Source organism: Mustela lutreola, chromosome 8 (assembly GCF_030435805.1).
Source record: "Mustela lutreola isolate mMusLut2 chromosome 8, mMusLut2.pri, whole genome shotgun sequence".
Classification (NCBI taxonomy): Eukaryota; Metazoa; Chordata; class Mammalia; order Carnivora; family Mustelidae; genus Mustela; species Mustela lutreola.
This window is the reverse complement of record NC_081297.1, coordinates 67,180,414-67,197,201: the sequence shown is the minus strand read 5'-3', so window position 1 is coordinate 67,197,201 and position 16,788 is coordinate 67,180,414. Positions and strand designations below refer to the sequence as shown.

General features: G+C 36.8%; 1 protein-coding gene across 1 annotated transcript in view; it reads right to left on the bottom strand.

Moving 5' to 3' along the window:
• RPAP3 (RNA polymerase II associated protein 3) overlaps positions 1-16,788 on the bottom strand; it is a 47,339-nt gene that overhangs the window by 13,803 nt on the left and 16,748 nt on the right. The window contains exons 6-12 of the mRNA XM_059185557.1: positions 14,627-14,748; positions 13,803-13,873; positions 12,304-12,429; positions 11,199-11,326; positions 8,246-8,367; positions 6,675-6,745; positions 6,454-6,555 (exon numbers count right to left, since the gene is read on the bottom strand). Of these exons, the coding sequence (XP_059041540.1) occupies positions 6,454-6,555; positions 6,675-6,745; positions 8,246-8,367; positions 11,199-11,326; positions 12,304-12,429; positions 13,803-13,873; positions 14,627-14,748 (742 nt within the window). The remainder of the gene's footprint in view (positions 1-6,453; positions 6,556-6,674; positions 6,746-8,245; positions 8,368-11,198; positions 11,327-12,303; positions 12,430-13,802; positions 13,874-14,626; positions 14,749-16,788) is intronic.

Below are 16,788 nucleotides of genomic sequence, written 5' to 3'. Positions count from 1 at the left end.
GAGAAAAAAAAAAAATGAAAAAGAAAAAATTAAATTAACTGCAAGACTAAAAAAAATCACAGGAAAAAAGCCATGAGTTCCGTGTTTGGCTTTCTCCTCCTCTGGAATTCTGCTGCTCTCCTTGGTATTGAAACCGCACTCCTTGGTAGGTGAACTTGGTCTCGGCTGGATTTCTTGTTGATCTTCTGGGGGAGGGGCGGGCCTGGTGTAGTGATTCTCAAGTGTCTTTGCCCCAGGCGGAATTACACCGCCCTTACCCGGGGCCGGGGTGAGTAATCCGCTCGGGTTTGCTTTCAGGAGCTTTTGTTACCTGAGCGCTTTCCGTAGAGTTCCGGAGGACGGGAATACAAATGGCGGCCTCCTGGTCTCCGGCCCGGAGGAGCCGAGAGCCCAGGGCCCCACTCCTCAGTGCGCCCTCAGAGAACAGCGCCCAGTTACTTCCGTCTGCCTGACCTCCGGCCGCGCTCCGAGCTCACCGAGCCTGCGACCGGTTCAAGGTAACACGGAGCTGCGAGCTTACTGTCGGCTCTGTCTCTGTAGCCGGCTTTCCCGTTCCAATACCCGCAAGCTCTGCGACACTCAGACACCCCCGATCCTTCTGTGACCCTGCGGGACCTGAGGCCACGCTGACCCCGCGTGGGCTTCGCCCCGGTTTAGCCTCTGGAGCGATGTCCAGACTTTTAAAAGTCCTGATTTTGTGCACGGTTGCTCCGCTGCTTGCCGGGAGCCGGCCCCTCCCCCCGGGGTCTATCTTCCCGTCGCTTTGGATTCACTTCTCCGCCGGTCCTACCTTTCAGAAAGTGGTTGTTTTTCTGTTTCCAGAATTGCTGTTCTTCTTCTCTTCGATCTGCCGATGGATTTTCAGGTGTTTGCAATCTTTAGATAAGCTATCTAGCTGATCTTCGGCTAGCTGAAGCAGTCTCAGCTTGCTACTTCTCCACCATCTTGACTCCTCCCTACTCTGTTATTTTTAATTTTAAAAACCCTCAATTTATTCTAAGTGTTCATTTCAACTGTATGGGTGAATTTTAAATCAGTAAGTTTTAAATATAAAAACTTTAGACACACATATTAAACTTAGTATTAAACCCAGACATTCTATTAACATAGCCAAGATAAGACCTAACAGTTACAACTGAGTGTTACTGGATGAACAAACATAAATTTTAAAAGCGATTAGCAAAACTGTTAACAGAATCCCAGTAGCCGTTCTATTTAAAGTACGATCATGTTAAGCTGAAGTCTTTGCCTTGCTGAGAACTCTGAACAGCAATAGTTTTCTCTGAAGATACTAACCAAGAATGGGCACGTGTCAGTGCTGCACAAGGGACTATGATTTCTGACAGGTAATAAATCACTGGACTAAACCAATACAGTCCCATTTAAAACAAAATCCTTTCAAAACTAACAACAGATGTGTAAACATGATCCTAATTTAAAAATTCCTTAATCAGTAGTCTCTGTGAAGTGTAGACCTATGAGTGGGTACTAGGAGCTACTAGTGCTGAGGGCTACTGATGGTTGGGAGCGATAGGGGGGATGACAGTATGCTGGTTAACAGGAGTGAAACACAGAAGATATCACTACAGAAAGATTTAAGAAAATACGAAAGGTTCAACTAACACTTTCTCAAAACGAAGATTTAGATGCATTTTATTTAGCTCTATGCTATGGCCATTTCAAGAAAAGGAAGAGAAAAATAAAAATAAAGAGAAAGGGAGAAAGAGAAGGGGAAGGGCCAAGTAGAAAGATGAAATTTTGCTATAGAAAAATGAAAATAAAACAAAATAAAGTATTTCAGCACAGATTATGAGATCAGGAGACCCTTCATTTACTACCACCTACCCTGGGTCCCGGGAGAACTACATCACTGCTCTCCTAGCTGCTCTCTGGAGATGATTCGCCAAAAGTACCGTGAAACGCAGACTTCCCTGGCATAGGCTCTCATTTGACTCAAGTAATGCTAGGACTCTTCCTCCACTTCCTGGACCTTCCTCTCTTCCCTGACCTTTTTCCCAGTGGTATGGTTCTCTCATAAATATGTGACTGAGAAGGAAATTAATATTCATTTCACCTAAAACTGCCTTAGCATTAATGGATATTATTTCCTTCGATCGAAACTAACTTGTGAGTTAGCCTCAAGGGGAAAAAGTAAGGATCACACAGGGATTAGGTAACTTGCCCAAGGGGGCTCAAATCAACTCTTGAAAACAGTACACCAAATGGCATCTTCCATCTTTTAGATAATGCCCACATTTTTATTATGAAGACCAACTACGAAAATAAACGCAATTTTTCCCCTTCCTGCTAAGATACTGGTTTATTTTGTTTGGGAACATTTACAGAATAGTCCACCCCAGATCTTTCATTTCACAGAGGTGTTTTAAGATCTTGCCACAAAAGACTTAAATGCATGTTGCATTTTCAAACTATTAACATAAACTGGTTTTTAAAGTGAGGGAGAAGAGAACCCCACAAATGTATAAAAGTCCTTATATACTGGCCATGGGACATTTGATCTACCACACGCCTATGTTTTTATAATTATGGACAACAAAGTCTGACAAATGGTTTTTTAAACCTTATCAATTTTTTGTGAAAATGTCTTATAAAGATGTAAAAGTTTAAAACACTTTTTTAAAACTTTTCATTAAACATTTGATCACCTTAACTGAAAAGAATAACAGCACATTAACATAATGTATGAAAATGAATATAATGTATAGAAGCAACTAGATTTATGCCTGTCCCGAAACAAGTATTGTCTTAGAAAATCAAGAACAAAGTCACAATAAGAACACTGGGAGTGGGGTGGGGGTGCACCTGGCTGGCTCTCAGGTGCACCTGGCTGACTCCAGGTAACAGGGTCACAAGGTGGAGTGCCTACACTGGGCGTGGAGCCTACTTAATTAAAAAAAAAAGAAAAAGAAAAAGAAAGAAAAGGGGAAAAAAAAAAGAACACTTGAAAAGCATTTAACTGAAATTCACTGTTACTAACCTGAAATATGACCTCGACAAAACAAACTTTCTTTGCTTCCTTTTCTTCCTTTGTAAAAGGAAAATAAAAATACCTGCTCTGACTTCCTTATAAAATTAAGGCTTTCAAAGCATTCACCATGCAGAAGAGTTACTTCCAGGAGGCAGCAAAAGGATCATGGCCAGTGAGGGGGGGCACACAGGGGAATTCTGGAGGCTGACACCTTTCAATTTCTGACTTAGTTGGTGATTTCATGGGTGTTCACTTTATAATTATTTTTAAAATCTTAGTCTTGTGGACTCTTCTGCATATATTAGGTAAATGTTAGAAATTGCCATAGTCATATCATATATATATATATAACTTACAGATAATAACCAAAGATTCAGCACAAAATAAATTGCTAAATTCATGCCAGCTACTCTTTCTGTTATAATACTACAGAGAAAAAAAACTGGCTTTGTTGGACTTAACGAAAAATAGTACGGTATACCAAAAACAATGTGCAATATATATTTTTAAAGACAATTTGCTTATACTACAGCTCTGCCTTAGGTGAATTTTTTTTTTTTTTTTTTTTTAAAGATGTAGCCAGGGTACTGAAGGTCTTGCAATGTAAGGGTAAACCTGGCTGAGGACACTGTACCCATCTTCAGGTTTCTCAGGATACCCCTATGATGGCTATGTCACTTCCGCCCACTGAGCTGGAGAGCAGGGGTCTCTAGCAGAGAAAAAATGAGGCTGTTTAAACAAAGGCAGACATACACCACTTCTGAGGATGTGCACTGTACCAAGACCCCATGCTGGGTTCTCTGAGCCATGAAGCATACCTCTTTCTTTCCAGCTGATCTGAGCCCCAAGCTGTCCACAGCTATTTCATGAGTTATGAAAATACCTGAACCAGGCAGGGCCCTGTCGTGTACAGGGTACAAGGTACAGGGCTCCCCCTTATCCTTGGGGATCACCTAAGCATGTGGGAAATCCTCTCCCAATCAGGGACCAGAGAGTAGGGAAGAGTTCAAGGTGGTGGAGAAATGAGTGGAGGGTTTGTTTTAATTCTGCACAGTCTATGCATACAAAATAAACCTCCCTTCCTCCCAGAGCTTTCATGAGATCCAGAAGCTGGTGCCGTTCCCCCTGAGGAACAGCAGCTCTGATCTACCAAGGACACAAAGAAGGGCAAGGTAAATGCTGTGGCCATTTTCAGCAGTACCTCTTTTGGGAAGCCGTTTTATACAGCACTCTCCCTGGCCTTACCTCTGTTTTGTGTGTGGTGCGAGATGTCTGCTGTGTTACTTATTTTCAAAGTGCAAACTCTCAACCCAAGAGCCTATAGGCTTCTCTATTTTCACTGTGTCATCTTGGCTGTGCCTCCAGAAGCCAAAGTACTTAAAGGCTGAGGACCCTTAGGGCTGTGACTGTATATTTCTGGGAATAACATGGAGAGGATGACACCACACCCCACGCTGAAGCCTCCTGGCCTGGCTGACTCCTTCCAGAACACCTGTAGGTGGAATCACTGTTGTTTCCTCCTTTCCTGTTTCCATTTAGGCAATTAATGTCTACATAGTTGCCTAATAATAATAATAATAATAATAATAATAATAATGTCTACAATAATCCTCTCAACTGGAAAATGTGAAATGCCGTCCCTCCAACTTTGCATTGTGTGCTTTGTGCAATTTTGAATGGTCTTAGGAGAAGGTCAACTTCCTAACTCATCACTGCTCCATCTCTGTTGGTAAATATGCTATATGCAGAATCCCTCCAGTTGTACCCTGGGTAAAAATATTCTGAATTATCGGAAGTGACAGATTTGTAGTAGAAAATGTACACTAGCAGTGAAATCATGAAAAGAGAAAAATCAGTTCTACTGCAGAGCCAGTTCCACACAAAGTCCTTCTGCTGTGTTCTTACGAGCGGGTTCTGCTGTGTCCTGAGTCACTGTTAGAACTGATCCTGCCTCTCATGATACATCATGGGAATTCTATAGCACACATCCAAACACATTCGAGTTCATTATTATTTACAATTTCTGCCTTTTTCCATACAACATAATTACTATGTGTCTCATAGTGTACTTAAATCAGAACTACCTATGAATTGGTAAGATAAACAGATCTGAGCTTAGTTAATGTTTATAAGTAATAGGTTCCTCCCAGAAAACACCCTCTAAGTTCCTCTCCAAGACTCCAGAGGTCCCCACCTCCAAGAGGTCCCTGAGGCCACTGACAGAACATCCAGAGAGAAGACCCCTTTTGTCAGGGAGGGAAGCAAAGGAAGAAGGTTGTGCACTGGCAAGCAGAATTTTTCCACAGGAGTGGCTATGATTCCGTGTGTGGAATGGGCTTTTTAATCTCACTCATTCTCTCTGTTCTCAATGCACAAAAAACCATCTCCTGTAGCCACAGAGGAGGGACGCAGGGTTACCCTGGACACAGATGCCTTCCCGATTAGAGTACATGACTTTGTTAGTTTGAAATTACTTCTGGTAATCCTCTAGGATGGAACCCCAGCTGTTCCACACTGGCAGACATGGGCAGTGACATGTGGTGACAGTAATTTAACCTCCTGGCCTCTTTTCCCCCAAGCTACAGGCAGCACCCAGTGGGGGGACAGAGTTTTCTGACACTGATGCTGCTCTCTGGGAACCTGGGAGTAGGAGAGATGGCAGGTGCAGACGCCTATTTTTCTGGGGTTCAGCTGTTGTTGATATTGGCTCTTTTATCTGTCATATCAACACAGCTTTCACTTCTGCTCTGCAAGTCAGTATGGTGACCAGAGGACCCCCCTTTACCAGGACCATCCTGCACGTGCTACTCCATGGGCCCCCCCCTTCATCACCATCCATGGGCTCTGAACCACCTCCACCCCCTGCACCTCAGTGGCCCTGGGAACCACCCACACCACCCCACTCGTACCACCTGATAAATGATCTGAGCAGTGAGAGTGGACTTATAAAGCACGTTCATCTTACTTTTGTTGTTGAACTTAAGTGCTGACTTTAGATCTAACCCTCCAGAAGATGCAAGGCTATTATTATAATAATATCACAGGGGTGCCTGGGTAGCTCAGTGGGTTAAAGCCTCTGCCTTCAGCTCAGGTCATGATCTTGGAGTCCTGGGATTGAGCCCCACATTGGGCTCTCTGCTCAGTGGGGAGCCTGCTTTCCCCCTCTCTCTGCCTGCCTCTCTGCCTACTTGTGATCTCTGTCAAATAAATAAATATCTTTAAAAAATTTTAAAAAAGAAAATATGTAGAAATATTTAAATTTGTAGTGTTAAGTCAACGAAAAAGTTATCCCACAATTCTAAACAGCTGAATTTTCCCCATTTTTATTGATATCAATAATCATAAGAGTGCTTTTTAAAGATTCTAAAGAGTTTATTTATTCAACACTTTGTCTCCAACTCTTATTATTATAACACTGATATTTAAAAAGGAAGGAAAAAATGAAAGAAAAGTGTTTCACTTACAGTTGACCCAAGATGAGATGGATTATCAATAGGTTTTATCACATTTTGCCTTTGTGTAGAATCGAGAAAAACATCATCCCAATGTCCTTTCTCAATTAAGTCCTTGAAAATAAATTTGAAAGCATGACTACCAAAATATATATTCTCAAGTTAGTTATATAATAGTAATGTGTTTCTGTTTGAGAAAACTAGACCATATTTTGGTGAAAAGAATACATTACCTTTTTAATTTTGGAAAGTTCAGTAACTGCTTGCTTATTCCCAGGTTCCAAAAGCAAAACAGTTTCAAAATCTAAAGTGAATTTTCAAGAAACAGAATAAATTAGTGAAAATATATACAGAGTTCAAGACATGATACATTTAGTTAGTAACCCAGGCTTCTCTCTAGAAGTTTTACTTGGCGTGCAAGGAAACAGGTTGAGCAATAATAAGAGCTAAACATTGACCAGGTGCTCTTCTAGTTACTTTTTGTGAATTCTTGTGTGACCCCCATAACAAACCCACTTTTCAGATGATACAACTGAGGTCTAGAGATCATCTAACTTATCAAAGCTCACATTATTAAAAAATGACAGGGTTACTCACTAAATATTAAGACAGAATCTAAGAGAATTCCATATAATGGAATATTATTTGGCCTTAAACCTTGGAAGACATTAGCTAAGTTAAAGAAGCCAGACACAAAGGGACAAATACTGCATGATTCTACTTATATGGGGTACCTAGAACAATCAAATTCATAGAGACAGAAAGTAAAATGATAGTTACCAGGGGCTAATGGAGGAAGGAATGGGGAGTTTTTGTTAATGGGTAGATTCTCAGGACTGGATGATGAAAGAGCGCTGAAGATGTCTGATGGTGATGGTGATGGCTGCTCAACAGTGTGAATGTACTTAATGCCACTGAATTGTACACTTAAAAATAATTAAGATGGTAAATTTTATGTTATGTATATTTTACTACCATTTTTTAAATGCATGACCTACAGCTGAAGCCAGGTTTAGAGAGAAACTCTCAGATTTAAATGCACATATCAGAAAAGAAGGCAGGTTGAAAATCAATAAGCTAAGTATTGATGTCAAGATATTAGAAAAACAGCAAATGAAACCTAAACAAAATAGGGGCACCTGGGTGGCTCAGTCTGTTAAGTGTCTGCCTTCAGCTCAGGTTATGATCCTGGGATCAAGCCTGCATCAGGCTCCCTGAGCAGCAGGGGGCCTGCTTCTCCCTCTCCTTCTGTCCTTTCCCCACTCAAGCAAGCCCGCCCTCTCTCAAGTAAATAAAATCTTTAAAATAAAATAACATAAGCCTAAACAAAACTGAAGGAAAGAATGAGCAGAAATATGTGAAACAGAAAACATATGCTATAAAACCAAGTAAGTTCTTCAAGAAGGCTAACAGACTGAATACTTAAAAGATCCTTGAAAAATAAAATAACTAGTACCAAGAATAAAAAGGAGCATCACTGCAGATCTCACATTATCCTCTAACCTTTAACAGCTGATTCTCTTTCTTTTTGCCTTTTCCTTCTCACCTATAAGTCAAATTATTAATTAACTGTGATTGGCAATTTGCCAGATCAGACTGGACACTATTAAAGATAATCTGGCCCACTATGAAAGCTGCATCCCTTCAAATCTGCAAACTATTCACGATCTGAACTGTGAAAGAAAATTTACTTCTGTAAGTTCTGTACCCTTGAACAATGGAAAAGCTACACAAATCTCTGCTTCTATAACATGGGAGTCTCAAAAGAATGAGTGAGTGATAGTTGTTAGAAAGATAGTCGTACCTTGTTTGGCCTCATTTAACTTTCCCAAAAATGTTCTTGCTGTTCCTCTTCTGGCAAAAGCTTTAGAGTATGAACCATCTAATAAAATAGCTTGTGTGCAGTCTTTTTCGGCTTCTTCATATCTATTTAATATGACAAAATTACCAACTGGAAAATGCAGCTTATAGGTAAAACTTAACATAAACTGACTTTCTAATGTAAATAAAACTTCCAAATCTGTCTTTGAGAGGAAAGACTATTTTTTTTTTTTTTAAATTGTTCACTCTCACCGAATCTTGGAAACATCTAGGAAGGAGGGAAAAGGTACAAGGTTAAAGGAAAGTCAGGATAGAAAGTGCCAGAAGAATGTAAAAAAATGCTGGTAAAATACAAGCCAAGCAGACAAAAGAATATCACTGGCTGGAATCCACCCTGCACCTCGCCAACACTCAATACACATGGGTACTACACTGACAATTAAAACTGGCATTCATTTTCTAATAAAACTTAGTATTTACGCACCTAAGGATCACCTAAGTTATACAGCACCTAAGAAAAACCAATCTACGCAAAACTCAGGACCTGTTACATGTGTGATGGCTTATCATCTAACACCTTTCCTAAATTCTACTCAACCATGCAACCAGCCATCAATTCAGTCAGACTGGATAGTGCTCTAAAAAACAAAAAGTTAAGAAGAGCTAAAAACAAAACAAAACAAAAAAGAACAGAAAAACTGAAGACTTTGTATATATCAAAATGACATTAATGAATTACTGTGAATTTATTTGGCATGATAATGGCATTGCAATTATGTAAAAAAGATCCTTTAGGGATAAGACGTCATAATGTCTCTAATCTGTTTTATAATAATTCAAAGGGAAAAAAAGCTAACTAAATATAATGACGAACATATGGCTTGTTAACCCTAGATGATTTGGTACATGGGGTTTATTATATTACTTACATGAAAGCTATAAAAGTTTCATAATAAAAAATTCCAAAAAAAGAAAATCTTCTGCAATGACATTCTCCCCAAAGCCTAAAATGAATGCCATCCTACCCTTGAAACAAGACCTCATAAGAACAAAATCAAAATTTTGAATGAACTTAAAACATCTTCTAGTTCTTTACTTCACTTTTCAATGGAAGAAAGACTATGTCTGTGTCTATGCAAGTGCATGTGCCCACGGCCCACTAATATATTCTGTACTTTGCTGATTGTATCATTCTCTCATTCAGACACATGCATGCCCCCCTGTTCCCCCCACCCCAGTTTTTAGGGTAAGGTACTTTAAAGAGCAAAGTCAAAGGCCTGCCTGACTCTCCAGCTATGTTAACAGCCATAATATGGACCACTTGCCCTTTCTGGAAGTTACATTAACTTTTTCACTCTCATGCCTTTAAACCTGTACTGGGGGGCACCTGGGGGGCTCAGTGGGTTAAAGCCTCTGCCTTCGGCTCAGGTCGTGATCCCAGGGTTCTGGGATCGAGCCCCGCATCAGGCTATCTGCTCAGCAGTGAGCCTGCTTCCCTCCTCTCTCTTTCTGTCTGCCTCTCTGCCTACTTGTGATCTCTGTCTGTCAAATAAATAAATAAAATCTTTAATTTAAAAAAAAAAAAAAAAAAACCTGTACTGGGACACTCAACCTGTTTTTCACCTTACTTACTCTAACCAAAACAATGTATCTCTAATTGTGTCTATTGGTTTAAATGACAATAAATATTGACGAAAAATATTTTTCCCATCTTTATTTTCACTAACTTTTATATGGGATTTGGCTTTTCTTTCAATTATGACTATAAACAAGAAACCACAATAGCAAAAGCAGTAGCTGTAACTTTGCCCCAATAAATATCATAGATACTTTCATATCACATTACAACTATTACAGATATCTCAAAGTATTACTTATGTTCACCACTATTTCAGAATTGTAATAGTAATTAAACCTATTTGTATGTGACCACAGCATCCTGGTCTATAAATGCTCCTAGGATCTAAGTGGCCAACTAACAGGCAACTAAGAACTCTGCCCTTAGTAGTCATCAGATACCAAAGAGCAAAGTCTCATGTTACCACACTGGTAACATAATCATTTGTGTTACTTTTTTATTTCCTATTCACTTATTAGTTCATCAGTATGTGGAAGATGTCACAGATCAGCCCAAATTTGAATTTTCATATAATGTTTTCAAAACAAATTTTTGCTTTATATCTGCCTGTATTTTTAATGTAGTTTCTTATTTCGTTGTGTCAATAAAAAAGTATATATACCAACTATGTCAAAAATCGCAGTATTTTAAAAACTATATTTCAATATAATTGGATGCCTTTGTAGCCTCAAATGTATAATTATGCATTCAAAAATATTCTAAGAAAGGTTCCCCATGCAGCCAAATGGGTCCACAGTACCAAGAAACCCTTCAGAACCCCTATTTTAAGTACTCACAGGTTTTTTCTTAAATTCTGTCACTAAAGTATAAAAGGTGATTACAACAGATATAAAGAATTATGAGAAACAGTTTCTACCAGCAGATATTATCCTCCTGATTGTTCAACTTGGAACACCTGAGTGCATCCAGAAATAACTGTTAGTATCACAAGACCAAGTTTTTGCCATATATATAATCAATCAGATGATCTCAATGGCAACAATTCTCTTACGTATAAAACACTGCCAGATAAGAACTTGCCCAAAAGGTTCTGAGGTTAAAAATAATTTTTAAATCACTAATTCAGAATAACGTGTATAAACCAAAGAAATGTTAAATTGTGTAATGCCACACTATTACAAGCGGGAAAATAAAAAGAGCAAACATTTACTGAATATGTACTGATACACACTCAATCTCTCTCATTTAAATTTAATGCTCAAGAATAAATAAATTTTATTTTATTACTATTTATCTAATGTGCCAATTTATGATAAACTTTTCATCCTGAAAAGTATTAAGTATAACCAATCCTTACTTCTGAATCTTCAGAAAGGCCATTGCTCTGTTAGCTGGAAGAAGGGCATTAGTGCCATCTGCTGCTATCCCCCGAGTATAGCATTCAATTGCTCTTTCATATTTCCCTTCTTTGAAAAATCCATTCCCCTATCATTTTGGAGAGAAGTATAAAGAAGAATTAAAAAAAAAAAAGCAAAATATGCAGAAAGAATAAAAAATTAGCTGAATTCAAATCCTAAGTAAACACTATGATAATACTCATCAATACTCTATCAGTTATTAAAGTGTATGTTAATGTTAAATATCCAATCCATGATACATGTTCTAGTATCAGTTAGTTTAGGTTATGTTTTGTAGTGGCATTATTCTCTTTTCAGTACTAAAAAGAAAAAAAGTATACTACTATACTACTTTACACCATTAACCATTATTCTACTAGTTAAATATTACACAAAACTTAAATCTGAAAAACACTTTAATAAATATAGGCCCAAATATTATACTCCTCCGTATTAGAAGCTGTACAACAGAATTTCACTAACTCAAATAATTTTTGTGAAAGAACAGAGTACCAGAATTGTATACCTCATTCTTTGGTAACACTAACATGTCTAAACATAGGATAAATTAAACCATACTGGAATGTATATACTAGACATCACTATAAGCACACTTATTTATAATCAGGTTTCTCACAGTATCATTCCATATGTATTTATCATTCCATAAGTATTTTTCCAAGAAAAGCTACAAATATGTTAAACTAATCTCAGCTCAAGATTCTAAAGGAATTTTGATCAGAAACAGTCCAGTATGAATTAATGAAAAAAAATTCTATCTAAGAATGAATTGTAACTTATTTCTATGTTAAATTTATAACCACCTATACATTAAGTATGTTAAAATCCTCAAAAGTAGTTTGCTCCCTAAACTATGTTATATTTTTAATTATGTACTAAGTCATCAATTACTCAAATTCTGAATTAGTAAGCTCCAGGGGTTTTTTAGTATAATTTTCAGCTCTTACTGAAGAATTTTAACATTAGAGAAGACAGAAACAAATACACAAGAAACGAAGAGTAAACTCAGCAAAACATATGTATGTTAAAATCCCTCTGGATTACCAGATCTTTCTCTGAAATGGCCTGCTGCTTATTCTGTTGCTCTTCAATGTTCTTCTTCTCTCCTTCAGATGATTTAATCATTGTATCAGCTCCCTTTGGATGTGAATTTTCTTTGGATGTTAAAGCCTAGGAGACACAGTAGTCAGCTAAAATAAAACAAGTAACGCAAGATACATATCTATTTGACTTTAAAATAGTAAATCACTCATATGTATTGGAATTTTTGACACATTTCAAATTAATATTGAAATAATAGTTTTTACTCTAATCCAAAGTCTAATTCAAATTAAAAAACAAAATCGTGAATTTAATATACATCTTATTCCAATGAAAATAAGCCATATCCACTAATAGTAGTTGTTCATTTATTTATTCAAGAAATATTTACTGAATTTTTACACAGGCCAGGTACCATTCTAGGAACTATTTTCAAAAATAAAATAGATAATTAAGACCACACATCCAAATTTCTCAAATTTAATATTCAGTCATTAACCTCAGACAAAATACAAAAATATATAAGATAATTCACAATTATAAGCAAGTTGATAAATTTATCAGCAGATTATGAGCAGTAAGTAATAGCAATATTTAAAAGCAGATCTTTGGGGTGCCTGGGTGGCTTAGTCGTTAAGCATCTGCCTTTGGCTCAGGTCATTTTCCGGGGTCCTGGGATCAAGCCCTATATCAGGCTCCCTGCTTGGCAGTAAGCCTGCTTCTCCTTCTCCCACTCCCCCTACTTGTGTTCCCTCTCTTGCTGTGTCTCACTCTGTCAAACAAATAAAATCTTTAAAAATAAATTAAAAATAAAAAATAAATAAAAGCAGATTTTCCCCAAACATTGTCACTTTTTCCTCCAAGTTTTAACAGATGGCACAATAACTATAACTGACTGAACAGCAAAATGAAAGGAATACATAACTATACAGTATCATTTGACAGCAAAATTTTTAGCTAAGTAATAACTATTATCTCACTGTTAAAAAACTAGTACTGTTTTTGCTAAAATATAAACTACAAGGATGGAGCTTATATCAAAGAAATACGCAGAAGTTTAATACAGAAGTCAAAGCTCAAGCCAATAAAGAAAAATTATTGGGATAAGGAGAAGTAATTCTATCATCTGTGAAAGAAAAAAGCAGCGGTGGTTCACAGACATCAGGTAACTTTTTTTTTTAAGATTTTATTTTAAGTAATCGCCACACCCAATATGGGGCTCAAACTCACAACCCCGAGATCAAGAGTCACGTGCTCTACTGACTAAGCCAGCCAGGTGCCCCTCAGACAGCTTTTTAAGATGATGACTCCTACAGATCTTTAAATACCATTCATTCTACTTCCTCTAGCTTACAAATCTGTTTAGTAAAACTATACAGTACAAAGAACTAAAATCAGAAAGTCTATATTAAGTAATCTACAGTACAAAGACTATGCCAAAACCTTTATACTTCATCAAATAAAGGTAAGTAATGCACTTAATTTAAGTAACTAGGATTTACCTGATTAATTTTCCTGAGTTCATTTGTTGCTTCAAAGTTATTTGGTTCCAGTTCTAATACTTTCTCATAATCTAGGTAAATTAGAAGATTAATATTTGAAAGATAGGATATTTTAAAAATTCTACAAAACAATAATCATTTGCTACATGTGACAAACAGGCAAGTGTTCTGCAGCAAAATTAAGAGGAGTAAGAAATATTAACAACAGCAGGCTAACTAGACTCTCTCCATTCTCCCTCCCCCAAGACAAAACCTTGACAGAATCCCGTAACAAATCACCTTCTTCCACCAGCCCCAGAAAGGATACTTGCTATCATTAAGTTGTATATCATAAAACCAAGGAGCAGCAGAATTATCAGATTATCAACTTTATTCAGATTTTGTTATTTATAGTACATAAACCTATTTTATGGACTAATACAAGCCCTAGAATTTACAAATAAAGAAAAATGTGTTAAGAATTTTATATGTAGTGCCTCTGCCTCAAATCATCCAACAAGATGTTTTAATCCTTACTTTACAGATAAACTGATAATCATAGGAGATCCATCCATAACCTTCCCTTTGGTCACACACCTAATCTCATCGGTGTTTCATTCCACATTAGTGGAATGAGAATTTGAACCAAAGTCTAATTGGAGGCAAATAATGCATTCTTTCCCAAGTATCAGGATTCTTTTAAAAAGCAAAAATGAGCTTTATTCAAATACAGAATGCTCTCCAAAAGTAAGAACTGTGACTGTCTAGTATTCTTTGTACAGCATCTGTTCAATTAAATCATTAAAGAATTTTTTAGATATTAAGGAACTGAAATACATTAATACCTTTTTTGGCATCCTCTAATTTTTGCAAAGCAACTCGAGCAGCACCTCGCCTTGCATAAGCCTTTGTATAACTTCTATTCAAGGCAATTGCTAAATTACAATCAGACTCAGCAACAGCAAATCTGCAATTTAAAAAAATTAAGGTTAATAAAATTCATTTGTTAACCCAAACTTCAAAATTTGTTTCTGAAATCCCCAAGAAGGGGATTTAGTTCACAATTAAAGGTGTGTTTCCCACCTTCTTTTATTTACTTAAGGCTACTGAAAAGCATTAATTCGTGATGGTGAGATGTAATGTTCCCTTTAAAGCAAGGAACAAGAATGCCCACTATCACCACTTTTTGTCATTATTGTACTAGAGGTCCTGACTAACACAGTTTCATAAGGAAGAAAAATAGATAAAAAGACTGGAAAATAAACGAATAAAACTGACATTCTCACATGATATGATGGTCTACCTAAATCACTCAAAACAAACTAGAGACACTGTTAGAAATAATCAAAGTTTGCAAAGTGCCCGCTTTACTATAGATAATCAACAAAAAACAGAAATAAATCTAACAAAAGATATTTAAAGACCCCTATGCAGAAAATTTGAAGACTGTCTTGAAAAACATTAAAGAAGACTTAAGTGGAGATATAGCATACTCATGATCTATAATAAGTCACAAACACATGGCAATATAATTCTCTCCACACTGAGCTCTAAATCCAAAGCAATTATAATCAAAACCCCAACATAATTTTTCAAGGAATTTGACAAGATGATTCTAATACTCAAACTGATAAGCAAAAGTCCAAGAATACCCGACATTCCTCAAAAATAAGGTAAGAAAACACGCCCAATGCCATATACCAAGACTTATAATACTACAGCAATTAAAGATGTATGGAACGGGGAGAAGGATAAGCAGCAGATCAACTGGAAAATACAGTGACATAAAAGAGATCAGTACAAACTTGACACAGAATAATGGTGGCATTGCAGATCCATGGGAAAAGCATGGATAGTAAATAAATAAGACTAAATGATTGAAATATTCATATGAAAAGATATGAAATTGGAATTCTACCTTCAGCATATATTAAGACTTAAACGTGAAAAGCAGAACATAAAACCTTTTGAAAGAAAATACAGAAGACTGTATCAGCTCAGGGAAGGAAACTACTTTTTTTTTAACAAATAATATTTTTAGAAGTGCTAACCTTTAAAAAAAAGTCAAATTGAAATATACTAAAATTAAGAATTTCTGTTCACTGAGACTTCATAGAGAAAGAAAAAAAGCAAATTGGGAGAAAATTTAAAAAGCAAATTAGGAGAAAATAATTATAAAAAAACACTGAAGGATTAGTATCCAAAATAAAGAATTTTTAAAAATCAATAGCAAAACAGCCTAACAGAAAAGTGGCCAAAAGACAAAACAGGCATTTCACAGGGGGGAAAAAAATTCAAGTGGTAAATAAATATGTCAGACAATGTTCCACGTTACTAGCAACTGTGGAAATGCAAATTAAGACCACAGTGAATTATCATTTTACATCCACTAGATTGAAAACAATTAAGAGGCCCGATTCTACCAGTGCTGGTAAAGATAATGGACCAAGCATTTTTACATGCTCCTAACGGGAATACAAATTCATACAACCATCTTTGTACTACTTATACAATTGGTCATCACCATGTAAAGTTGAACATATATACATCCTGTGACCCAGCCCCAAGAAACACTGATGCATGTGGGTTTATGTAAAATTATTTTCCATAACTTACACATACTAAATTATAATTATAAAATGTAAATATTACAATTTGACAGGCTATAACAAGTTTCAGAGACCTAAGTATGCCATTTAAGCTATTAAAAAACTCAGATACCCATATAATTTGTATTTACAAATAATTATTTAACAGTTAAAATTTTTATTTTTATTTTTTTTTAAAGATTTTATTTATTTATTTGACAGACAGAGATCACAAGTAGGCAGAGAGGCAGGCAGAGAGACAGAGAGAGAGGGAGGGAAGCAGGCTTCCTGCGGAGCAGGGAGCCCGATGCGGGGCTCGATCCCAGGACCCTGAGATCATGACCCGAGCCAAAGGCAGCAGCCCAAACCACTGAGCCACCCAGGTGCCCCAACAGTTAAAATTTTTAATATTCAAGAAA